Source organism: Anopheles arabiensis, chromosome X, assembly GCF_016920715.1.
Source record: "Anopheles arabiensis isolate DONGOLA chromosome X, AaraD3, whole genome shotgun sequence".
NCBI lineage: Eukaryota > Metazoa > Arthropoda > Insecta > Diptera > Culicidae > Anopheles > Anopheles arabiensis.
In genome coordinates, this window is record NC_053519.1 from 3960151 (window position 1) to 3985858 (window position 25708).

At 43.5% G+C, this 25708-nt stretch overlaps 1 protein-coding gene across 4 annotated transcripts in view; it reads right to left on the reverse strand.

The window, feature by feature from the left end:
• Positions 1 to 1330: 1330 nt before the first annotated feature.
• The window catches only part of LOC120905828 (all trans-polyprenyl-diphosphate synthase PDSS1-like), a 52115-nt gene continuing 27737 nt past the window's right edge, over positions 1331 to 25708 (reverse strand). For all 4 annotated transcript variants that reach the window (XM_040317038.1, XM_040317037.1, XM_040317034.1 and 1 more), the window contains exons 3-9: positions 23958 to 24110; positions 21697 to 21836; positions 20089 to 20230; positions 17439 to 17528; positions 7471 to 7602; positions 5809 to 6003; positions 1331 to 5743 (exon numbers count right to left, since the gene is read on the reverse strand). In XM_040317038.1, coding sequence (XP_040172972.1) covers positions 5522 to 5743; positions 5809 to 6003; positions 7471 to 7602; positions 17439 to 17528; positions 20089 to 20230; positions 21697 to 21836; positions 23958 to 24110 — 1074 coding nt within the window. In that variant the 3' untranslated portion in view covers positions 1331 to 5521. The remainder of the gene's footprint in view (positions 5744 to 5808; positions 6004 to 7470; positions 7603 to 17438; positions 17529 to 20088; positions 20231 to 21696; positions 21837 to 23957; positions 24111 to 25708) is intronic.

Below are 25708 nucleotides of genomic sequence, written 5' to 3' on the forward strand. Positions count from 1 at the left end.
CCGATATAGGTTCAGTGTCAGATCCAGGACCAGCATAATGTCATGATCAGCACCAGGACCGGTATAGGACTATAATCGGTTCCAGGACTGGTACGGCTTCAAGATTAGTTCCAGGACCGGTATGGCTTCATGATCAGTTCCAGGGCCGAAATCGGTTCATAATAGGTTCCAGATCTGGTATAAGTTCATGACCAAGGTCCAAGAACAATATAGGTTCATGATCAGTTCTAGGACCGGTATGAGTTTGTATTCGGTTCTAGGTCCGGCAAGGGTTTAGGATCGATCCTTGGACCGGTATAGGTTGAGTATCAGGTCCAGGACCGGCATGAGATCATGATTGGTACTAAGACCAGTATAGGTTCATGATCGGTTCCAGAACCGGAATGGGATCATGTGCAGTTCCAGGAGCGATATGGGATCATTATCGATTCCTGGACCGGCATTCGTTCAGTACCGGTTCTAGGACGAATATGGGTTCATGGTCAGTTCCAGGACGACTATGAGTTCATGATTAGTTCAAGGACCGGTATGAGTTCGTAGTCGGTTCTAGGTTCGATAACGCTTCAGTATTGTTTCCTGGACCGGTATAGGTTTAGTATCAGGACCAGGACCGTAAGGAGTCATGATTTGTTCCAGGACTGGTACGGGTTCATGATCAGTTCCAGGACCGGTATGGGTTCATGGCCAGTTCCTGGGCCAATATAGGTTCATGATCAGTTCCAGGACCAATATGGGTTCAGCATCAGTTCCAGCACCAATCTGGGTTCGGATACTGATCCTAGAACTACTCATGAACCCATACCGGTCCTGGAACTGGTCATGAACCCATACCGATCCTGGAACTCGTCATGAACCCATACCGGTCCTGGAACTGATAATGAAGCTATACCGGTCCTGGAACTAATCTTGAAGCCGTACCAGTCCTGAAACCGATTATGTTCCTATACCTACTGATCTTGACATTATGCTGATCCTATATATGACACTGAACCTAAACCGATCCTGGAATCGATATTGCCCTCGCCAGACCTACAACCTGTATTGGTCCTGGCACTGGTTGTGAACCCATACCGATCTTGGAACTGGTCATGAACCGATAGTTACTGTACAAACTAGCAATTGAATCACGAAGCGTTTTTAGCGTATACTAGGATCCATCAATACTGCCAGCAACTAAGCATCAATTAATATAAAAAATAGTGAAAAAACAAACAAATCCATTTACACCATATGACTGACTTTGTGGTTTATTGACATGCGCCTGTCTCGTGCGTAGCTTCACCTTCACATTGGTTTTCTTACCCCCCTTCCTCTGACCCATACACGTGTGTCAGTGTGTAGCATATGCATGTATATTTATTGTATATATATGTATAATATGTACGGAAAATGAGCTCCACAAAAAACAGGCAATACATTTCCTGTTTTATTCCTTTTATTTTTTATCCTATACACGCACACGCAAGCTAACATTTCAATTGTAAATTTTTATCCTTCTCCCGTTTTTGCTTTTGCTGTTGCTTTGTTATTTTGTTACAATTTTTGCTTTGTTTGAGTGTGTAGTCTGACCTCTGTGCAGCACACTAGACTCGTTTCAGTGTGTGTATTTGTGTACATGTTTGCTAGCGCTGATTAAGTCTAAGTCCAACCAACAAATCATACAAGCAGATGATTAACAGTTTCTCTTTCTAACACCCTTTGCACCGTACGATTAATTATTGTTTCATATACGCAAGCGTTCCTTCTGTCAAAGTTTGTTTGTTTTTATTTATTTTTTTAATTATATGCACACAATTTCCCTATTATTCACATCATAGGAAAAACAAAGAAGGGCGCGTTTTATAGGTGTGTTTGCTAATATATGTTTTTTAATTGATAATTTTCTCTTTCCAAAAAGCTTCCTTTATTTTGTTTTCCATACACAACAACACGTGCTCAACACAGAAACATTAACTAAATTTAAAAAAAAGTTGTATATTGCTTTCCCCTTTCATCAACGTGTTGCTATCGAAAACAGAGTAAATCAAACACGCACGCACTTGCTTTTATTGACCATTTCCAGTAAACTTTGAACATTGTGTGTATGAGCGTGATCGTGATTAAATCTGTACTTCAGTTATTAATCCTTTACTATTTCGACAAGAAGGTGGAAGCAAAATGTACTAAGGGAGCTGTGACCACTTCACTAACTATCGGCCTGCCATTGCAACAAAAGGGGCCTGAAACCTGAACCGAGAATACAAAAAATAAAATATAATAATAAACCCACGAAAGGATTCGTTACAAAAGTAATGCAATGGACCCGATTGTTAGACTGTGGCATTTAAAGAAGGGGGACGTATTAAATATTAGATACTATGTACAATTGAGTTTCCCGAAATCTTGTTCGTCGGCAAATGAGTTTGGTCGCTCCCGTGCTCTCTGCCGGTGATCGTTGTGAAGGTATACTGTGGGTTTCCAGTGGTACTCATAGTAGTGGGACACTTCTTTGATTCTTTCCTATTGGAAGTGAACTACACGTATTGGAAATTGGACTCTATGGAACACCTGTTGAACAGGCTCCTTGGAATTTCCTGTTGGATTTGTCTAACAAGGGTGATAGAGAGTCCAATTCCCATTACATTAACTTCATTTCACGTAAGAAAGAGTTAATAAAGTGTCCCACAGCTATGAGAACTCTTGGAAACCGCTGTAACATATGTGTGCATTCTCTCTCTTTCTCTCTTTCTCTCAATCTCTCTCTCTCTCTTTCCCTCTCTCTATATACTCGCTTTTCACTCTCTTACATTTGTGCATCTGGGGACAAACAAACAAGGAATACACAATTACAAAAAAAAAAAACATACACACACCAAAAGCACACGAAAACTCACGGAAGCTTAATTATAAAGTAATTGAGCAGACGTTACACACCGTTAATGGGTATGCAGAATTTCACTGATGCACAGGGGGGTTCGAATCATGCAATGGAACAGTTCAATCGATTTAGGGCCAGCGATGCAAAAGCAAAAGGCTCTTTACCGTTCCTTATAGTGTTTTATAGCACTTGCACACTTTTCTTTACCTCTCGGTTAATCTATTTGGCCCGGCACGAGGAACTCTTCACACATTTTTGTGGAATTTCGCTGGGTTAGGGGAATGTGACAACCGAACGGGGGGAATTTTGCAGGTTGGCTGTGGAGCTTTGAAATTGTCCGTGATAACAATCCAAACACACATTTTAGATTTTTTTTGCTTATTTATCATTTTTGAGTGACTTCATAGCTGATAAGAACTACTTTGAAATATCCAACAGAACCGTACGCTTGCAAAATTCCCATTTTCGGGTAGCCACATTCCAGTACAATTTCTACAGCTTTCCAATAGCATTAGCTTGTGTTTCGTCTCTAGAAAGTAAACATTACATTGTTTGATGAAAATAGTTACAAGTAATAGACTATATTTATTGTTTAAACCCTTTACAAAATCAGCATTCTAGGCTCTCGAGGTCCGGGATGCGGCCCTGCTAACCGTGGAGTTTGAAGACCCCTGCCCGAACCGAATTGAACTAACTATTCCATTTGCATGATTCGAAGCCCTGTAAATCAGTTTGACGCTACAGATTTCCTACTTTCCCTCGTACCATTGCTTTATCGTACACATCTTCCCTCGCTGCTCGTCTTCCCACTCTCGCTGTTCCGTTTTTTTTTATATATGTCTCTTTTACATTTCTCATTCTCCCTCTCTCTCTCTCTCTCTCTCTCTATCTCTTTTTTTATTACGCATTACTCTAGCTGTTGTCCGAATCAGCGGTACTTATTTCGACCGTTTGCGGTTTTGTGATTTAATTACTAAGCTGCCACCATCACCCGGTCTCGGCTACCATCAAAACGGTAACTAAGCGTTCGTTTTTTTGTTTTTGTTTTTTGTTGTGTGTTCTTGTCCCGTTCCTACGATAACAGCATTCGTTTGTTTGCTTCCGTTTGCCGTCTCGATTGGGGCGTTTGGATTGGATTGTATGTTGCCGTTTCGGGAAGATTTGTGCTAACATTTGACCGCCTGTTCAATTGTTTACAAATCGTGTTGCCATTTTGTGTTTTTCCTCTCCTTCTACCTAGGTGGGCCGGCAGGGAAGTAGCCTATGTACAGGACGCATCTGGCATGAGCAAACGTGGGGGTTTGCCGGTTCCAAAGCTTGTGCTCTTTGTATGTATGTAGTGTATGTAAATTAGATGAAACGGGGACACGGTTAATGTGTGTTGTGCGCAGTTGATGGAAAATTGGGAAACGCTCTACCGCAAACTCTCTTTCGCATATACGCAGACACATTGGGGTTTGGGTGTTTGGGTAGTTGGATAAATAAATATACTGGTCGTGTCAGGGTGGTAGGCTGAAAATTATTTGGTAATGCTAAAGCAGGCTGCCAGTAGTAGAGAGATAGAGAGTCAGAGACAGGGAAAAAAGAGAGCGAGAGAGAAGTATGTTTGAACATGTTTGTGTTTTAATTTGCCCTTTCTCTTTGTCAAAACAAATAGCAAAAAAGTAGAACATTTACAGTAAATTATTTACGATCAGTTTTCTGCCCAAACAGGCGCAAATTTCTGAATAAAAACATAAATGGCTATCCTTTGCCCAAAAAACCTCCACTGACCTAAGCGTACACGCTCTCGTACTTAGGCCAAACGTGTATCACCATTCTATTGCCCTTCATTTTTAAATAAGCAGCCACACAAAACCCTACACACAAACACACGTCGGAAAACAAAACAGTGATTAGTCAGAAATGCACACAAACCCGTGTGTCCAGTAGTTTTACCCCATCACCACCATAGGAAGAGAAACGAGAAAGGAAGGAAGGGCTTCTTGTTTGATAAGAGATGGCCTTGCGATGCGTGCAGGCACTGATTCGACCCTTAACACTACGCTATGCATATGATTAGTCCATCTAAACGTCTAAACCGTGTCTGCTGCGTTAAGGCCGAGCGTTTGCTGTTGCTGTTTGAATGGAAAATTTCACCGCCCGTCCTGATGGTGGCTGGTATATTGCTGCTGCTGCTGGTGTGTTTTAGATAATTTTTTGCTATATACTTTGTTGGTGGTCTCGTTGCATTCATTGTTCTACGATTCCTGAGGCTTTTCTGCTGTGTTATGTGTGTGTGGGTGTATATATATGATATTGCTTACATTAGCATTTCCACCGTTACCCGCGTTACCGCTTGTGATGTGCGAAAACGCACTGCACTTTATCTTCTTACACTTTGCTCGCGGCACTGTCGACGGTTCAGGCGTCCCAAGATACCCGTTAGAAACCTTTTTTTTTGTTGTTGCATCTCTATATATATGTAAGCAATACGGAAGGAAGGCTCATCGGCGGTCTTGTTTCTGTTGTTGTTGAGTTGTAGTTTTTTCTTCTTTTCTTTGTCGTCGACATCGATTTGGAAATTGGTTCGAGAGGTTTCGCTCCCCCTCTCTCTCTCTCTCTCTCTCTCTCTCTCTCTCTCTCTCTCTCTCTCTGTATCTTTACGGGATCCGTGCTCGACGTTTACTTCATCCGGTTGAGCACAAAGTCGCCCACCACGATCAGCCCCTTCTGGTAGGGCGATTCGCTGATCTGGGACGCGAGCCGGAGCGCCTCGATGCAGTGCTTACGGGCGAGGAAGCGCGTCTGCTCCAGGCCTTGCGATTGGTGCACCAGCTCGTACGCCCGCTCGACATCGCCGGGTTCGCGGAAGCGGCGCAGAATCATCGGGTTCAGCTCGGGGAACTGCAATGGAAGCGGTGTTTGGTATTAAATTGGTACGCAGGTTGTGCATTGCAGTGCGCTCATACCTTCTCGCAGGCGAACAGTACCGGTGCGGTGGCCAGGCCGAGCTTCAGGTCGGCCGCCGCCGGTTTACCCATCGCTTCCGAACTCGACACGAAATCGAGCAGATCGTCCACGAACTGGAAGGCGAGCCCGAGGTTGCGCCCGTACTGGAAGCTTAGCTCGGCCATCTGCTCGTCCGCACCGGACAGCACAGCGACCTGCGAAAGGGACAGAAAAGGGGAAGAGGTGAGAAGTTGATGTGACTAGGATGTAAATGTAGCGGTGTGTGGCACGTGCCTAGATGTAGTTACACTATGCAGCTCATCTAAATAATGTTAAACACTCATGGTCTCTACAATACTTCAAGATTGAGTTTCTGCTTTGCAAAAAAAGGAGACAAATGAAATAATCCTGACAAAGAATACCTTTCGTATATTTTTCTATAGAGTTTGTTGGCAACCACTAAGCTGCCCCAACGTTACTAAGAATAGTACACAGAGCAGAGAGCAAACTCAAGTCTTCACGACGGCACTCGAAGTCCAAAACGTTAGTGACACTTGACTTGACACTTGAGACGTTCAGACATGACATGACAGACATGACATGATATGTAATAATGCGAAGCAAATTTAATTGTTCCTTCGCTGGAAGAGCACTGACATAGTGAATTCAGTGTCAGATCTCACAAATCTTCTTGGACAAAGACTTATTAATTACGAATTTTATAGTACTAACACTTTAAGGACTCCGAACATTATAAGATGTTTGCACTATTTGAAATCCTAACTCAGATTTTGGAAAGGAGTATGTTCTGAGAGTTACCCTGAGTTCTTTCATACTTGTCTAATAAAAATCTAATACTAGTCTTCTGGATCGAAAGACCGAAGAGAGAATTTGGGATCCGAAGTACAATTATAGAACATCGAATTACTCTCGGCAACCTCGGTTGAAATGAAGAACAAGGAACTATCATTGATTGCCATAAAGGATAGAGGACTTTGCTCAACTGAATAGAGTTGGGTTGGGAGTTGGGTCATGACTCTATCCTTGAGATTCATTCATATGAATCTTCTGCGATAAATGAATCGAATCTCGAATCGAATTTCCTAAGATTTATGAATCTCCAAGAATTCATAAAACTCTAAGATTCATAAGCCTCCAACGATTCATGAATCTCGAGAGATTTATGAATCCTTCAAGGTACATAAATCTTCAGGGATTCATGAATCTCTAGAGATATATGATTTTGAAAACATTGAATTTGTAAGTGAGCTCAACTCTGGACCTTCTGGAAGCATGGACCGTTTCTCCGTAGCAAAACAAACTATTCGACTACGTGGTACTTGCCAAGAAGTCTCGAAAGCTTTATAAGCTGGCATGTCAAGGTTGTAACGCCAAGAAGAAGAATAATAATAAGAAGCTCAAGCTCTTTAAATCTTTGGAGATTCCACTTCAGAGTTCAGATTCACTGAATCATTTCACTCAGATTCTCCAATCTTAATCAGATTCACCCAACACTACAACTGAGGTCTGAATATGGACCTCTGGAGCTATGGAGTGCAAACTATGGACCTAAATCTTGTTGATTACAGGCTCCTGCAGACTATGTTCTTCCACCACCTTTGAACCAAGCTAGGATAAAATCCCAACTCGGCGGCTAGCAACCATCATTCGAGTACACCTACCGCCTTTAAGCTGTTGGCTATTAACGATGCCGTCTTCCTGTACGTCTTGGTGAAGTAGTGCGCGAAACGCTCGTTTTCCGTTTCCTTTGAGCCCAGCTGCATAAACTCGCCCTGGACCAAATCTGTTAGAACCTGTTGGAGCAAAATAAAGATAATAAATGCATAAATAAATAAATAGTACGAAACTCAGGGTAGGGGAAAAGGATTTGGATCATTCATATAGAAAGTCGATGAAGATGGCGATGAGATGAGAAGATGGAGATGACAGAAGATGAGAGAGCTCTCAATAGAGCTATGAAATTGAAAATGAACTCTTCGCTTTCGGAGCGATTTATCAACTTTTCAGCAGTACACCACAAGGCAGCATTGTCGGACCTCAGGCCTCAGATATCGGAAGCAGCTATTTAGACATGACATCGTCAACTCGCTTCCAAACTGTTAAGCATTATTTGCCGAAGATATGAAGAAGGCAAATTTTTAATAATCTGTGGCTCTATTCTCGAGCATATAAAGTTACGTGCAACTAGACGAATCCTTAGGCCAAGGTCATTATTTTGTACTGAATATATAGCGACAGAGTCAGGTTCCAATAATCTACCTTCAAAAATTATTGATGCCTATTCCTATATAATCAACACTATCGATTTTGGTATTGGTGTGAATAATATCAAGTCACTCTTGCAAAACTCATATAGACAACAAAAATTGTTAGTTGTGTTGAACTTCTTTGTTCATATGAGTTTCATTTAATATAAAACATAGGAATTAGATATAAGGGTGTACAGTGGTGGTGTGTCTATTTGATAGAATAAATAAATGAATAAAAAATGATTTGATGTCCCAGATACTTCAATATCATATACAACCCCTCCTCCAGGTATTGGAACGCATCTAGCTAGCCTATAAAGCATCATACCGTTGAGTTCAGGTTTTTGGATGCCCTCGGGGCACTAATGGGTTGATGGACTGGTTCAACCCATCAAGCCGTCCACAGTATGTGCTAATTTCTGCACAAAACTGAAACGACCCTCACAATATACCCGCAAGCGTGTGCACACAGACACACACACACACTATACCATGTACGCTTCGGGCATCTAATGAATTCTAATAGAGTTCCGAAGAAGCTAGTAAAAGGAGCATCGAGTGTGGTGGTACCCATGGAGTAATAAACAACATGATAACAAAAGCAAAACGAAACAACAGAAAAAATAACTTACAAGAGATATACACAGGTTCATGATTTATATGATTCATCCCCCACCAATACAGCAATTAGAAAAAATGCCCCGACTGGACTTTTTACTTTCATTACGACAAACGACACACATCGAATGTCCACAAGAAACACCACCCAGGATGACAGATGGCCACATACTACATGTCGTCATGTGCAACGTTTCAGCCATGTTGATTTTGGCTACCTTTTCACGCTTCATTGTTTGTGGGGGAAAAAATATCGCAACAAAGTAGTGTCTTCTTCGTTTCCTACTAAATGAAACGATTTGCTTTTGCTAGAAGCCCAACCCAACAAAAGAGCGCTGGAAAGAGTAAGAGAGATAGATAGAGAGAGAAAGATAGCCGAGTGCGGCATGCACCATCTAGTCATGTTCAATTTCTGTAGTACATCCGGTTCGAAGGACGTTTTTTTGTTCCTTGAAATCTCAATGTCACAATTATTGGTTCCTCTAATGTATGTTCTCGTCTGTTGGCAACATACTGAAATCAAATTATCCTTTCAAATAGGTTCGTCGCCACAACCATCTACTCTTGACACTTACCCACCTATATTATGCTATAATTGGATAACATTTATACCACACTTTGTACACACGCCACACGCCAGTCGTACTTGAGCACCCGAATCGTCCAATAATTCGGCGCGCTAATGTGTGTCTATTGTTTATGGGTGCTGCAGCAATAAAAAAAAAGCAAAACTACCACATGACCGTGAGAACTAAACTAATCTCACCACATTTGTTTTGCATGAGTGTTTGTCTGTGTGTGAGCAATCACATCTTGAATTAACGCAAACGCCGAATGCAATACGAACTCGATGATGAGATTGTGATTTTTCCAATTGGTTTTGGCGCTGCGTGACAAGTCCGCGCTATAGGATTCGAGTGCAAACAGACATAATCAATCCGTTTCACCAACCAACGCACTTTGTGCACACTGGTATCTCGTGCCCAGAGAGTAGAGCCCCATAAAACCCAAAGTCTATCCCCCCCCCCCCCCCCCCCCCTAACAACCGTGGCAGGAAGGTCTGGGCCACGAACGAGCGCAGCAAACACTGTGTTTGCCGTACTAATTAGCAAATTGAACCGCTTCCACCGAGTAACACACAGTGCGTTTGTGGTAGAAACTACTGCGACAACAATGTAGCTGGCACGGCACGGCACCACTCGCTCGTGCCAACCGTGATCCCCGTGAGCGATATTGAGTAATCGGTCGTTCGTGTTTAAAAATCCGCGCACCAAGCGCTTGCAGCAGAGGAGAGACGACCCGAGATGCGGCCCGGTCATGATAAATCAACACGGGCATACAACGGCGACCATCATCCTTCCCTTATGCTGTCCTTCCTGTCCAAATGAAATAAAAGGCGGCTTTCCCTTTTCGGCCCCCCGGGTGAGCGTTTCGAGAAGGAAAAGACAAAAACAAAATCAAAAGCGATGCAAGCGAATTGGAAAATTGGCACAATTTACACGTCACAATCGCGCACGCACAGCCCCATGCATGCTAGCAAGCAGTGCAGCGTTTGCATTCGGATGTTGTTTTTCTTCTTCTTTTTCTCATCCAACACACACACATACATTCACACTAGCTACTAGTGGCAGCATCATCTAGCGCCAAGGTCGCCGCGCGCGATCACTTTTAACACACAGGCATAGAAAACGACCGTTATGTTACAACAGCGCGAGAGCAGTCCGGGAAGGCCGGAAGAGAAGGCTGCGAATGTGCTGCGAGTTTAGCCAAGGGCCGGATGGTACCCATATGTGGGTCAATGATTTTGTTGGTGTGTGTGTGTGTGTGTGTTTTTTTTTTCGTTTTACATCATTATCTTTTTTGCTTTTCATTCTCCGTCACTGATTTTCTGCAGCAAAACGGTGGGTGGCTTGCGGGGGTAGGGTAAAAAAATTGCAGCACCACAAGCTGCGCCTGCTATCTTTGAAACATGCTTTTGATGGTCGCCACTAATCGTGATTGTTGATGATTAGAAAATTAAATAGATCGGTGGAGCACTAGCACCGCCAGCTAACCAAGCTGCCCCACGCCGAAACCGAAAACCTATCGACCGTAACGCACCGTACGGTGCAGGAAGTGGAGAAGTTGTAGTGAAGTAGGGAAAAGGTCTAAACTACGACTATTGGCCTCTTTCATATTTTAAGCCAGAAAGCCTGAAATTTCAGCCTGTCAGTGGAACAATTTGTATCCATGTGACAGTTACGGTACGCCATATTGAATTTCAGCAATTGTTTACTAACAAAGATGCATGTTAAAATTATATAATTTTTTTTCTGTTTGAAATGAGTTTAAGTACTTTTATTTAACTTAAAAAAGTCGATCGAAACAATGTTTAACCTTTCCTGGCACAATATTTATGTTTCTGAAAAAACAATAAAATCCTTCATGAGCTAACCTGATCGTGACCGCTACGATTCGGCGTTTGTTTACATATTTTTGCAGGCTGAAATACAGGGTTGACCTGTCAAATAAACAACTTTTCACTTTTTAACTTGATACACTTGTTAATTTAATAACACAAATGTCATCTTCAATTAAACCACTGCCCGTTATGACATGGTCTGTTTTGTTAGGCAAAATGTTAAGCAAAAACAAAACGGATTCAAACATATTTCTATTATTCAAACAAGATGCAGTGCAAGCCGTACGTTCCAGGTAAAGCATAATATTATTTTTTTATTACTGCAAGAACCACAACAAACTGTGGCGACTCTGACAGTTGTGCATTCGAAGATGACAATTGTTGAATTAAATTAAACAGTGTAGCTTACACCAACTGACATGAGATCGAGTAGTATACAGTGGAGTCTATTCAAAACGACGATTGTTATAAACAAGTGGAAAGTTGTTTATTGAACTGGTAAACCCTGTAATCTTGGTCTGAAATAATGAGGTTAGTTTTGCTAGTGATTTTGTATAGAGTGTGGACATGATTTCAGCCACCCAACTGTCAAACTTCATAAAAAAGAGCAGGGTGATATCGTAAAAGCCCCCATTTGCGGAGAAACAAAGAAGCATTCTAAATTGCATTATTTTGTTTCTGTTTGAAATAGGTTTTAAAACTTTGGAGTATGGAAGCAAACAGTTTTTATCCTTTCTTGATAACATATAACTTATATATATATATATATATATATATATATATATATATATATATATATATATATATATATATATATATATATATATATATATAACTTCAGCATAAAAAATCAATCACTCATTCAGCTAATCTGATTGACCGCCTGCGACGAATCGGCGTTTGTTTACTTTTTTTTTTGGCGTGCGGTTTTGTATGGAGTGATGAGATGATGTCAGCCGCCATCTGTCAAATTCAATGTAAAAAAAAGTAGTATCGTAAAATCCCTTCATTATTGTGATTTTATTTTGGTTCCATTTTTTCGTTCGCACTTTACTCTTCGGCTTCAGTGTTTTTGTTTTCTGGTCCCATAATGCACGAGCACATAAGAAAAAAATATATACAGGGTTTCCAGCAAGTCGTTTTACGATGTGTGTTGTCCCAACATAAGGTTTAGCAAGTCATTTTCATTTGACATATCACAAAATGACTTGGCAAACCCTGTAAAATATGCAGCACACGACGCAAAAGAGAGAGAGAGCGATAAAAAAAGAATACGATCAAAAGCGGTGGTTAATAAATACCAGCAGACCAACAAAAACAAAAAAAAGCTTTTCCAATTACTACACTCCGAAGTGTTCTGCTCCATTCCTCTCGGTTTCGCAACCGTCGCACTGTGTGTGTGTGTGTGCACCTTCGCGGTCGCGCGATTCCAATTTCGTTCCCATTCACCGAGCAACGCCACCGAGAGGAGAGGAGGTGCGACTACACACTACTGTCGGCAGCCGTATAACCGGGGCTGGGATGCAGTCGGATGCAGTCGTGAAGCTGCAGCACGCATACACGCAGACACAGACGCACAACAGCGCCATCGGCTCGCGAGATGAAACCGAAAGTTCGGGAAAGATTTACAGCGAAGCTGAGCGCGCTGATGCTAACGGTGCTGCGCGGATACATCGTGACAAACGGTAAACGCGCGCAGCCGCTACCTAGCACCAGCCAAGAAAGGGGAAGCCAAACACTGGCCGCGGTGCAAGTGTGCCGTTAAGCGTTGCTTGACTCACGCTGGAGCGTAAGATGCGTTCACCGTAGAATGTAGCGAATGTTGTAGGAGTGCATTTGTTTTGGCTTTGGTTTGTTCTGTAGTGAGATTTGTGTTTTTAATTATATTTTACAACATCGCATACATATCTCTGAAGCATTATTTATGATTGGTTTCAGCTTGCAGAAACAATTTGTTGCTCGAGCTATTTTTGTTTGAAAATTTTACAAATTAAAATTAACACTAGATAAGACATACTTTTGAATGTAAATTTACTCTAAATGTATGATCGACTTTTTATTATTATTATTATTATTATTATTTTTTAACCAATACTTTTATCGGGCCATTGACGGTTTCATTGAACATCAAATTGCTTAAAGTGAATCTTAGAACTTTTTGATTTAAATTTATAGTATTATATCATAAAGGTCTATCACAACATTTAGTCGACGAAACATACTTTACAGTGCGTTACTTTGTCCGTAAACCACATAATTTATCAAAAAAAAAATTAAAATTATGGTCGTAATCAATTAGGCTCATAGAATTGCTCTTAAAGTGAAATGAAATGCAATGAAACAATATCTCAAGATAGAAGTCAAATAAAATATACATATTAGAAAACTGATAGCAAATGCGACAAAAGCTGTAATAATAGTGCACGAATAATTGGCAAGAAAACTCGTATACCAATTCAAAGCTTAAAAACATTTCTCGAAGTTTGTACGGCTGGATTAACAACATTTCAAGGGGTACACATACACATAGTTTTTCCCTAAAAAAAGTTTTTCCGTGAGTGGTGACTGTGCGCAATTAAATACAATTGCAATTCACGCTCAACACACCTGATGCATCGAATCGAATCAATCAAAGACACAACACATTAATCTCATTGGATTTCTAAAACACGATTCTGTCAATGAAGAAACCAACAGGATGAGAAAAAAAGCAAAACAAACAAAACAACATAATCGTTAAAGGTAATTCAGGCAGACGGTCAGGTTCTGCCACCAGTACTTCTTGCTACAGTAACCACTTAAAGTGTTAGACAATTTTTGTTTTTTTTTTCCACTTTTTGTTTACATTTTTTTATGACTGTTACATTCGATAGCCATGGATTCCCTCAGGGAAGTTGAATGGAAATGTAAACAAACTATGAAGCGATGGAAATTATTGCGTTGCAGTATAGTTTTTACGTTGTTTTTCGCGAAGGCTGAAATGAGCCACCATCTAGACAGCAAAGAGCCGGATGCGACTCGCGTGCCGTACACTCTGCCGATCGCTGGACTAGGGCATTCCTAATGACCGAATAGCCACTGGCGCTTTGCTCGCTCACTTAAATGATTTTTCTATTTTATTGATGTAACATTCATTTGCTCATTACTGTCAGCGCTTAATGGATGTGGTTTGGAGCAACATGTTCATCCGTCCGGATGCGAGCGCCTTGCTTTATATAAATATGTATATATTACGAAATTACGAGCGGTGCTTTATGCTTTTGCTACTGTCCGCTGGTCGTACTGTTTTTTGTTTGTTTGTTAATGGTTACATCAGCGTGCACATCAATGCCTTGGCAAACTTGTGAAAAAGGGCAGAACAGAAAAAGCGTAAGACAATTGTACCACCAGGAATCGTCACCATTACCTCGTTTTGCAATTGTTTTTTTTCTGTTTTTGCTCCCCTATTTCCCATGATCGTCTCGATTTTTCCAAGACGCGCTTTGAGTTGTGTGTGATTTTTTGTTTGTGTTGGTCCCTTTGCCATTTTTCTTTTATCATCACCGCCCGACCTTATTTGTGGCAGTCGCGGTTATGTGTGTACCCCACTAGCCCCCCCCCCCCCTCTCGATGACAAATGAGCTGGGATAGAGTACCCATTGCGATGACAAGACAAGGACAGTGGGGTGAGTGGGAAGTGAGCGGCGAAAACGCCAAAAGATGAACACGCCAACGCGAGCTCCATTTCGTCCGCTCGTGTGCCCTTTGGCACAACACCATAACCAAGCGTCGTACTAGCAAATGACACGCACGCACTGGGTAGGTTCGAGTTTCCTAAATCTTTCTTTTTCCTAGCCCCGGGGAAGTTACACACCGTCCTCCAGCCTAATTATATCACGCCATCCCGGAACATGAATGTTGAACGCAGAGAAGACAGGAGGAGGACGGGGGGTGTTATAGCTGCACCGTCGCTGTACTGTGACACAATCGAATCCATCTTGCGGTGCACTGTTTGCACCTTTTTGTTCCCACAGCGAGCATCTGCACCGGTGACAAATGAGCTTCCGGTTCCCACCAGCAACACCCCACCAGGGGGGAGCATTATTGTCGCCCTGCGGTGAAAAATTCAGTGTGTGCGAGTGGGTTTTTTCTTTTCGAAGGGTAGCGGCGAGTTCAGCCACAATCGAACCGATCCATCAAATGCCATTCATCTGATGTGTAGATAAAATCCGCTGTGCGTCATCGCACGCCCGCCACGCGGTTCGTCACTTGCTGTCACGTTGAAGTCTTTCTTACAGCAAAGCCGGCACAGCGCACTTTCTAGCCAGATGTCCATTGCCGGGTTCAGGAGCGATTATTTTCAACGGTTTTTTGAAGGCATAAGTGGCATCAACAAACAAGAGAGTGAGCGAGAGAGAGAGAGAGAGAGAGAGCGTGGGAGAGAGATGGAGATAAAGTAAGACAAAGAGATTGGGAAACTGCCATTAGTCCGTGCGGTGGGCTGAGATTCAGCAGTCCAGCCACCAGTGACGGGTGGTGATGAAATCAATTTATTTGTCTCATATATGCGGTTCGTTTTCGTCGAAATTAGCTATAATGCTTTAAACACGGTTTAAATAAAGCAGCAACACATTTATTTAAACTGGAACGATGAAATATGGGCACAATAAAAACTGCAATGCCCTTTAGAAGTGGTGAAGGGCATCCATTCAATTATCAGCTTTTATGCAGCATTAGTTAAGATCACGGGTCACGTAGTGAGCAAAAAATGGCGAACAACACCACCACTGCTATCCTAAGACAGGTGGCAAGACACGTTACTTTGTACAAGCGATCTGGCAAACCCGGCGCGGGTTCATGGATCCACCCGGACTCCGGATCTGAAATACTGAGTCGCCGACGCCGAATCAAAACCGGATTTGCCGCCGCCACTCATAACATAACATATTTACGCAGCGTGATATAACTGTATCGGTTGTAAGCCGAGCTCGCAGGATGGATGGAGGGATCGAATGAACAGCATCAACGAAAATAAAACGAAAACAGATCGTCGACCGGATCGAGCAAGTTGTGCCGAATCGAAAGTAGCAACAACAACAAAAATGCACGCACACACGGACAGACGCATGCACCGTGGCAAAGCAACTGGAAGATATGTGTTTTGCTTTATTTTCGCACTTGTTTTGTTTGGACCAAAGAGAAGTTCTCATTTCAGCATTTCAGGAACCATTGTGTATGAGTTTCTCTCTCTTTTTTATTTTTTCTTTCTTTCTTTCTCTCTAACTCTCTCTCCTACTCCCTTTCTGTCTCTCTTTTTCCTAGAACTGGTCACAGAACTGATTCTGAGGCAAAATAAACTGAAAAAGATGCAAATATCGAAAAATCATCAGCCGACTGCTTGCTTTCCACAATTTTCGCAAAGCCCAAGAATGCGTTGAATCCGACCCCGATTTGGAATACGGGGAATGGAATTTCCGTTTCCTTTTTTTGTGAAAAGAAGAGAAAGGGAAATTTCTCATGACTTGGGACAAGGGCACTCTTTTGCGCGCCTTTTGAAGTGAAAGGAGCAGCAGCGGCATTAGAGGAAGCAGCAACAGCAATAAGCCACCAAGACGATAGGGTCACTGATTGGTTCTAGTGATGGGTAAATTGCAGGAATCGAATCGGTCACGGAGGAATACAGATACAATACAGGAATACAGGACTCGTTCCGACTCATGAACTGGTTGAACTGGTTCAGACAACTGGTAAGTTGTATCGGAAGAAACGAGATCCGAACTAATGCAGACTTGTCCAAACTCGTCCAAAATTGCGTTGTGTTTTGTGTTTTGTGTTTTGTGTTTTGTGTTTTGTGTTTTGTGTTTTGTGTTTTGTGTTTTGTGTTTTGTGTTTTGTGTTTTGTGTTTTGTGTTTTGTGTTTTGTGTTTTGTGTTTTGTGTTTTGTGTTTTGTGTTTTGTGTTTTGTGTTTTGTGTTTTGTGTTTTGTGTTTTGTGTTTTGTGTTTTGTGTTTTGTGTTTTGTGTTTTGTGTTTTGTGTTTTGTGTTTTGTGTTTTGTGTTTTGTGTTTTGTGTTTTGTGTTTTGTGTTTTGTGTTTTGTGTTTTGTGTTTTGTGTTTTGTGTTTTGTGTTTTGTGTTTTGTGTTTTGTGTTTTGTGTTTTGTGTTTTGTGTTTTGTGTTTTGTGTTTTGTGTTTTGTGTTTTGTGTTTTGTGTTTTGTGTTTTGTGTTTTGTGTTTTGTGTTTTGTGTTTTGTGTTTTGTGTTTTGTCCGATAACCATAATTAATAAAAACATAATAATAACAAACCCCGACATTATTTGAAGCATTTGGATAATCGCTTATTGGACTATGCAACCATGTAATACGGCTACTCTACCACTTACCTGACTAAGAATGTGTGTTACTTCGTCGTGCTTCAGGCGGGCCAACAGCATCGAGGCAACGGCAAGGATGTAGTCACCAGCCTGCGTCACCTATGCACGGAGAGAACAAAGAGTAGAGCAAAAATCGCATGAGTAAGAGGCAGAAAAGGGAAAACTGTGACAAGCATGATGCGAAGAAGGTGAAGGAATGGGAAGCTGAAACAAAACAACGATGAGACACACAGGAGACCGCCCCAAAGTATGCGTAGCCATTTGGTGTTAAATAATCGGATCGGATGATGAAACGAAAAGCTCTAAGGCTAAGCATCGTATTTCGCGAACGAGCCGCATCTACCAAAGAGCTAAATGTCACGCGTTCGTTGGAGTAATAAGCCGTTGGAATTTGTCCATCCAGGAGCAACTAATTGGACCACAGAATTGAGTTTGCAAATCCTTAAAACCCTAGAGAACTAGCAGCAATGCATGCATAACTCCAACACAGATGGTCACGCACCTACGAAAACTGGATCACAATGCGCTAAGGTGTGAGACAGCCATCTTCGCACATTGCCACACAGTGCACAATCGAAAACACTAACAGCAACATAAGGCACGCACAATCGGACATGCCGCGACGTGGCGCTTTCTTTTCAGCAGCGGATCGGTATCGCCTCAAACAAATTGCCTCCGCTCGCCTCTCTGCTGTACCTGGTGTCCGTGGAGTGCTCGGAGTGCACAATCGCTGCAATTCAATTTTAATGGGTCGTAAATTCACTTTCCTGCCCGTACGCAGGGTTCGTGTTGGTTGGGCAAGTGCACGGACGTCGGATGCCACACGTACGGGCCATTTACTGACCCCCTTTTCACGCCGTTTTTTTTTTTTTGTTTTTACACACCTACTGCTCTCTCGTGTGCTAATGTTTCAATAGAGGGGTCCAGCGTTTTGTGGCGATTTTTCTAGCTGCCGGTAAGCTTAATTGCCTACCATAAAGAGCGTCGCAGTTTGTGGACAGACGCGGAATTCGCTCGTGTAGTGTGCATTTCGGCAGAGGATCAATGCACGTTTGAAGCAGGTGTACGGGTGAGGAAGCAAATAGTCACGCGAACGACAACTTTTGGGGCGTGTACGTTTTTATTTGAGGTTACTAATCCGAGCCGGTGCTTTTTAGAGGTGAAAAGGGAAAGAAAGACAATGGCTGGAGCGATGAAATATATATTCCAAGCATGTAGTATGGATACTTGTAAATTCGTAGAGCCTTTCTTCGGGTGTTTTATTGATATTGACGTTATCTTCTTCTCGCGGTTCCGTGGTACAGTCGTCAACTCGTACGACTCACTAGCATGCGGCCGTCATGGGTTCAAGCCTACAATGGACCGTCTCCCCGTAGTAAGGATTGATTATCCGGCTGTGTGGTAATGAATTAAGCCTCGAAAGCCTGTACAGGCCGGCATGTCCGCTTAGGACGTTACACCAAATAGAAGAAGAAGTTATCTTCTCGTACGAGAAGGATACTTAATGCGCCCAACACCATGCTCAGTATTGCTGTTGAGCTGTCACTTTCATACCATTTCAGTTGGAGCTCGTGAATCATTCTTATTTGTATGTAAACTGAATATACCAGACAATTGTTGGATGATATTACTGTTTTAACTAATTTACTAGTTATTAAGTATATTACATTAAAATGATTGCCACAGTGGTAGTTTGGCGCATTTTTTTTTTAATAAATCAAAACTAATGACAGCTCAATAGCAACAAATAAGATGTACACGCCTGTCTCCGTACAATTCAATATATCATAGAACGACTCGAACAAAACAACAACTGTGCATGTCAATACAATCATCGAAAACCCCTTTATAAGCAAGGTCAGCCCCTAGCTGGAAGGCTGTCGATGCGCAGAATACCAAACGGACGGCACTCTTAATTGCCGCTCCCAGCCGCTGCACTGAACGTGCCGCCGCCGCCGCCAGCCATTTCAAACCAAGCCAGCTTCAACCATCATCGAGTAGCGCGCACTGCTCGTTTCTTCGCCCGAAAACAACGCTCTAACATCGCGTTTCCGTTTCCGTATTGCGGTCACGATCCGGTTGTTAATCGATTGTTGGAGCGTATGTTTTCGCGCACCCCGTCGAAGCTCGCGTTGCCGTCGCGATGAGGATGCGCGCGTGTTGGCGTTATACCAACGATTCCATCACGTACCCCTCAAGGAAGTGTGCAAGTGTGCGGCGACGCGTTGTTGCTTGCAAATTGAAATTATAACGCCGCACCGCGATGCAATCCTCACCAGGCGGTATCCGGGTTGGATAATGATTGTTGTTGTAGGGAGATCCTGGTACAAGATTTGGGGAATTCCCCAACTTCGACGAATCTTCACGTGAAGATCTTCAGTTGATCAGTGGCATCGCTCTCATCGATCATTGCATGTGTCGGTGATGGTGCAACTGACGTCAAACGGCCATGCTGGAACCTGGAGTCGTTGTTAAACTTGCAACCAAAAGCTGTCACCGAGAAATTCTACGACTATCTTTAATTGACGTCATCCAAAAAAAACGCAACACAATTCTACACTCAATCACGACGAATTTGCTTTTGTTTTAGAGTAGCAGTTCGAAAATCAGGGAATGTCAGCGGGAAAGAGATTCATACTTGGTGTTAGAAGATGCTTACCTTTTTGTGGTTCCACAGGACGTTGACGCTCGGCTTACCCCGCCGGGCAAACGACTGGTCGATAACGTCATCGTGCACTAAGCTGGCAGTGTGAATCATCTCTGAAATCATTGCTATCTGTCGCTGAGCGTTCATTACGTCACTACGATGTACAGGGCGGGCAGTTGGCAGTTCGGAAAAGCGAGAAAATAGGAGAGAAGAGAGAAGAAGAAAAAAAACAGTGCATCCGTAAGTAGCGTTCGGTTCGGGGCAAGTTGCGGTTGAGTCAGACGCGAGGCCGGGCCCATGCCATACCGGACATTACACCGGTTGGGTGGGACCGACACCTGCCAGAGCTATACGCCGTCGGGTGTAAATTATTAAATGTATTATGCTAATGGTCGACTCATCGGAGACAAGCTTTGTAAAACACCCTCAAAAGCATGCTAAGAAGCAAGAATAACAAATATATTCAGAAACTAATGCTGCCAAGAAGCACAACTTCTTCCCTTTTCGCCCTATTTCCAAAGAAACGTTCTTCGCGCGACGATTTTTTTGTTTTGTTTTTTGAGACCGACCAATTTATCGTTGCGTCGGGGACATAGATGAGAGGCGCGAACCCTAAAATCTGTGTGCCATAAATATGCATGAGCCTGTGTCTTGTCTGTGTTTCTGAGATTAGGCGCGGTTTTCGCAGTGTCCGGGTTGTAAGCCGCGCACGGAGTGCTCTGTCGGTGTCGATCTCACCAATAAAACCTTTTGTCATCTTTCGCGCTGGGTTTTTGTGCTACGGACTGGACATCTAATTGGTGGTTGGTTTCCCTTGTTCCCTAGTTTTTCCTTCCCTTGCTATCACCAGCACAACAAAAAGGAACATTGAGGAGGGCGGTTGAAAAATGATCCAACCTAGCATACCAAAAACGAGTTGAGGAACGAGTTCCCTGCCGAGTTCGTTCTGCTTGGAGCCCACCCTTTGCCGACGACCGGATTTTAACGAAAAAGCTACAAAACGCCCAAAAAACAAGAAAACGAGAATATTTCTGATGACACCAACAAGGTAACTTCATCGGACAGCAAGCAACAGGATGCTTGATGTCCCTCTGCTGGATGTTCAGGAATTCTTCGGATAAAAAAAAATCAACGACCCAGAACGTCAATGACCGAGCGGATGACTGCGGAAGAATGAGCCGATACCGCAGGTGGGTCCGGTTGCTTTTGCAATAAATCGCCACACGCTATCGGCATCGGGCGACATTGCACTTTGCACTTTATCCCTGCATCGACGCGTGCATCTTCCGTACACGCGTTCCGGTTCACCTTGGAAGCATACAGTACCCCCTGCCAGTACGTATATTGCCCTCTAATTTCTGCAGAGTCGAAAAATAGCAAAACAAAAGTCAAGTCGCTCTCCCCTCAGCTCGCCGGCAGACTGTAAGGGTCACGGTCGGCAGCAGAAGAAAACCGGCGCGTTATCTGTGGGTTTTTTTTTTTTTTGCACAGAGGGAAAAAACACAATCCGCGCGCGATCGTGTGTGTTTGTGTGTGATTTTCTTGCCCTTTTTTTTTGCTGTGCTCTCTCCACCGAGCGTTTCCACCTAGTCAAGTATTAATGAGCCCGCCGCTGCCTACCTGTTTTCGTTGTGCATGTGATAGTTCAGTGCCTTCGCCATCAGTATTGCAACCATCGGGCGGAAAGCTTTACCCTGCCCGTCGAAGTAGTAGACGGCAATTTTGTTCAGCTCCTGGTGATTTGTCGCGCGGCTGATTTCCTGCAAATGGAAGGTAAAAAAAGATGGAAAAGAAATGAGCATATCAAATTCAGCAGAGGATACAAAGAAGTACAAAGAAGTACAAATCACAAGAAGTACAAAAGGTCCAAAAGGTCATCACTCGAAAGGTCTTAAACTGCATGCTCTAGCATCAGCATGGCGAAACCAGTCCTCCTGCCCTTTGCAGATTACTGCCATTTTCCCAATGCTTGGCCGATAATTGTAGCGCTGTGATTCCTACCACAAGGGGAGCAATCCCGGAAATTCCCCCGGAACGGCATGACGCTACAGCAGACAACGATCCTAGTTCAAGGCAGGACCTTCCTTCCTCGGAACCTGCTTCTCGCACGCGGGGATGTTTCACCAATCAAGGCAGGCGGAAAATCCCACCATTATGACGGCGTGACGACATCCTCCAAGCCCCCAGACGACCCTTTCAGAGCCCTCCTGCAAATGGAGTTCGTTGCCGTGACCATGAAGATGAACGTTGGCCCCAGCTTAGCAGCAGCAGGATGCACACACTCATCCGTCATCTAAACGAATGAACACGTTCGCAATGTGTTGGGGGTTGACGGTCTTCCCAAATGCGCTCGAAATGTTTGAAGTCACCCATCGAAGATAGCGGGCCTAGAGCTCATTATGCGACACTGACACGTAAAACGCCTCAGATCGATGATTTCAGTGTCGGCCGGACCTCCGGGACCTTGGCATAGGGGCACCAAATGTTTCCAAATTCCAAAATCCTGAACGCACCAAATGTTTCCAAAACGCAAACAGCCTTGAAACCGCCTAGACCACGCCCGTACCTACTGCTCCAACAACAACAAAACCGTCGTTGAATATCAAACAAACCATCTTGCCCGCCCGATTGTCCCACGCCCTATACTGTCCACTAATCACTCGCTTTAAGGCATGTTTTATTTTTGTTTTAAGGAACTCTTTTTGTTCCTTCACATTTTGGATAGTAGTCATCATGCCTCACGCTGTGCGACCATGACAATGCGATAGGACTTGGTCTTTGAGGGTATTGCTATATTATATCAGAGCAGAGCCTAAAACACCCCAACAAATTCAAACTTTCCCAACGCCAGCAACGCTTGCTCCTCTTCTCTGTGTCTTCTATTTTAGCAACCTTTTTTTTCAGGTCAACCGATCGCTGCTGCCCGATATTGAGGTTGATAATGATGAAGATGATGATGATGATGATAACTTGCCTCACGAGTAATCAGTTTGGCTCGAAACAACATTCCAAAATCGGGGCTTCGGCTATTGCACAAATACGAAACCTCCAAATTTCAAAACAGTGATAGCGTCTAGAGAGCGGTTTATTGGAGGACGAACGAGAAAAAAAAGGTCAATGGAAGGAGAGACCAAAACCAAAACGAATATACATATTCGATCAGCTCCATCGTACGATTCTGCCGTACACGCTGCTGCGTAGCTCACCGGGAGTACAAACGTTCCGTTAGACGCGCGCGCGCGCACGCTCTTCCTCGGCGCTGTAGCCTGTACGGGAAAAGGAGCCGAAAGCTAATTCCTACAGCAACCACACATAAGAGGCACACACGTACACGCCAAATTCGTCACACCGGTCAAGACGATGCGTGAAACTATGCCGCCGAATGCATGATACTGATAAAACATCGACCCCTTGCATCGTCTTGACCAACGCTAATTCCAAACCAAGCTGTCATAAATCGTGTCGTAATTAACTCTCAATAAAAACGAGCCATCACCAATTAATTGTAGAGCGCTCGATTGCGAGCGCTCGTCGCACGAGTTTAGCATTATAAATGATCACAATCTCGTCTGAATGCTGTGTGTGTGTGGGTTTTTAGAACCTAACAGACGCACTAGCCAAAATTGATTGATTTTACGTGTGTTGTCTGTCTATTTTCTTGTACTTTTTTTTTGCAATTTGCGGCAAACAACCGGTTGTTCATGGTTGATGTGCAAGTCGGGACCGACGAGTTTGAGGCCCAAAATGGATGCTACGAATTATGTAGTTGATAGTTAACTGCGGGAGACGACATAATCTCATAATCCCACGGTAAGATTTGTCCACATTTGACCGGAAATACACATTTGCTCTGTAATAGCTGACGTTGCCAAGACACTTACCTGCCTAATGTCCTCAAAGATATATTTCAGCTCGTCCTCCAGCAGTATGTATGGGTCGATGTTATACTCCCGTATCGGGCCGGCCGGTTGCTGTGTGTGGACGGAGCTGTATCCCCGCATGCAGGGATGGAGGTTCGCTGTTGCACTGCATTTCTGAAAAGCAAAGGAAACAGAAAAAAGAACGTTATGCCCGTGTCATTAGAGTGCTTGTGTCGTCAATATGCAATAGATACACATCCTCATAGCCCCAACATCATTCAAACGTCTTATCTAGTTATGAGTAATTCGGGATGGAATTCTTGGATCAGTCTACTGGATCCGAACTGAACTGAAGTGAAAGAATTTGAAATCTGATTTGAATTCGCAAATTCCGGGCAATTTCGGTCGAGTTTTAGACGTGTTCGGATTTCAATTCTTCCGAACCAACTTCCTTCCTTAATTTAATTTCATTATTTTTCAAACATTTCCCGTACGGGTTCGTTCGGACCAGTCTAAGCGAGTCCGAACGAGCCCGGATCTGTATTCCTCCGTGCCCCTTCCGCAATGCTCTGTACTTGTATCGTAGCCTTTGGTAGACACCGAGTGCACGAGAGCGCACAGGCGGAATTTCAGGTTTCTTATGCCGTGCCTGCTCGCTCTCACGGAAAACGAGCCGTCCTTAGCCGATATATGGCTGAGCCACAAGTGCGACGGGAAGATAAAATGATACTCAAAATCAAAAAAGGCAGATCAGCTTATCGCTTTTACTACTGGGCCTCTAAATTCCAAAACTCCTCCATTAAGGGTGAGGTCTTCTCTTTTATTTCGGTTTCTTATTCTGAGTTCCAAAAGCCAACACGTCCGAGCTCGCAGTGGATGAAGGTCTCGTAGCGTTCGGTCGCCCGTTAGCGTATCATAAAATCAACCAAAAACCGGACAGGGCCGAGATCGTCCTCCTAGATAGTTTGATAGTTTTATATCATTTCATTTTAGTTAATAACACTCCCCCCTCCCCTTCCCTTCTCCCTTCCACCTTCTCTCGTTTACACGACTCGGGGTCCACATTCCTGCCCAAGTTGTTCGGAGTGTTGTGTTGGAGTTGGAAGGAAGGTTCAGGTGTAGAGAATATAATTAGGTACCATCTTCTTGTGTGGCATCGTCTGGGAGGGGCCCTATTTCGTGATACATGGAAAGTTAACCTTGGGCCGGCAGAAAACCACTATTCGTCTAACGAAACTGTTGGAATAAATCTACATTAGTGTGTCTGCCTACCGCCAGCATAAGCTCTCGCGGTGCCGTTCTAGCCCGACACAGCGTTATAATTGAAAACCAAATCGCCCAAAGCCTATATCAAAGTTAATATCAGTCTGATTATCAAGCGTCCTGCGATGCCGCCATCCTCACAAAGGATCGTTTCCATCCCTCAGCACGGTTGACCGTCATTTCCATTCCAAACGACGAACGTGGGAGCCAAAATGCAAAACACGAATGCACACACCCAATCGAATGACAATGGCGTACGGCGATTGAGTAATCGACCCAGGAGGTTCGGGCTGTGCGCGTTTCAGATAGCTCACACGCAGCTGCAGGTGCGGGACAAAGCCGCGTTACGACAACTATTACCGATAAGCCGAGAGGGCAGGCAGCAGGCTGGCTGAAGTGATTGATCAATGAACACGTAGCAACTATACAACACACACACATACGATGTTGGACGGGAATTACCGAGACTGAGAGAGAGCGAGAGAGAGACGGAAAAAGGGTAAGAAAAC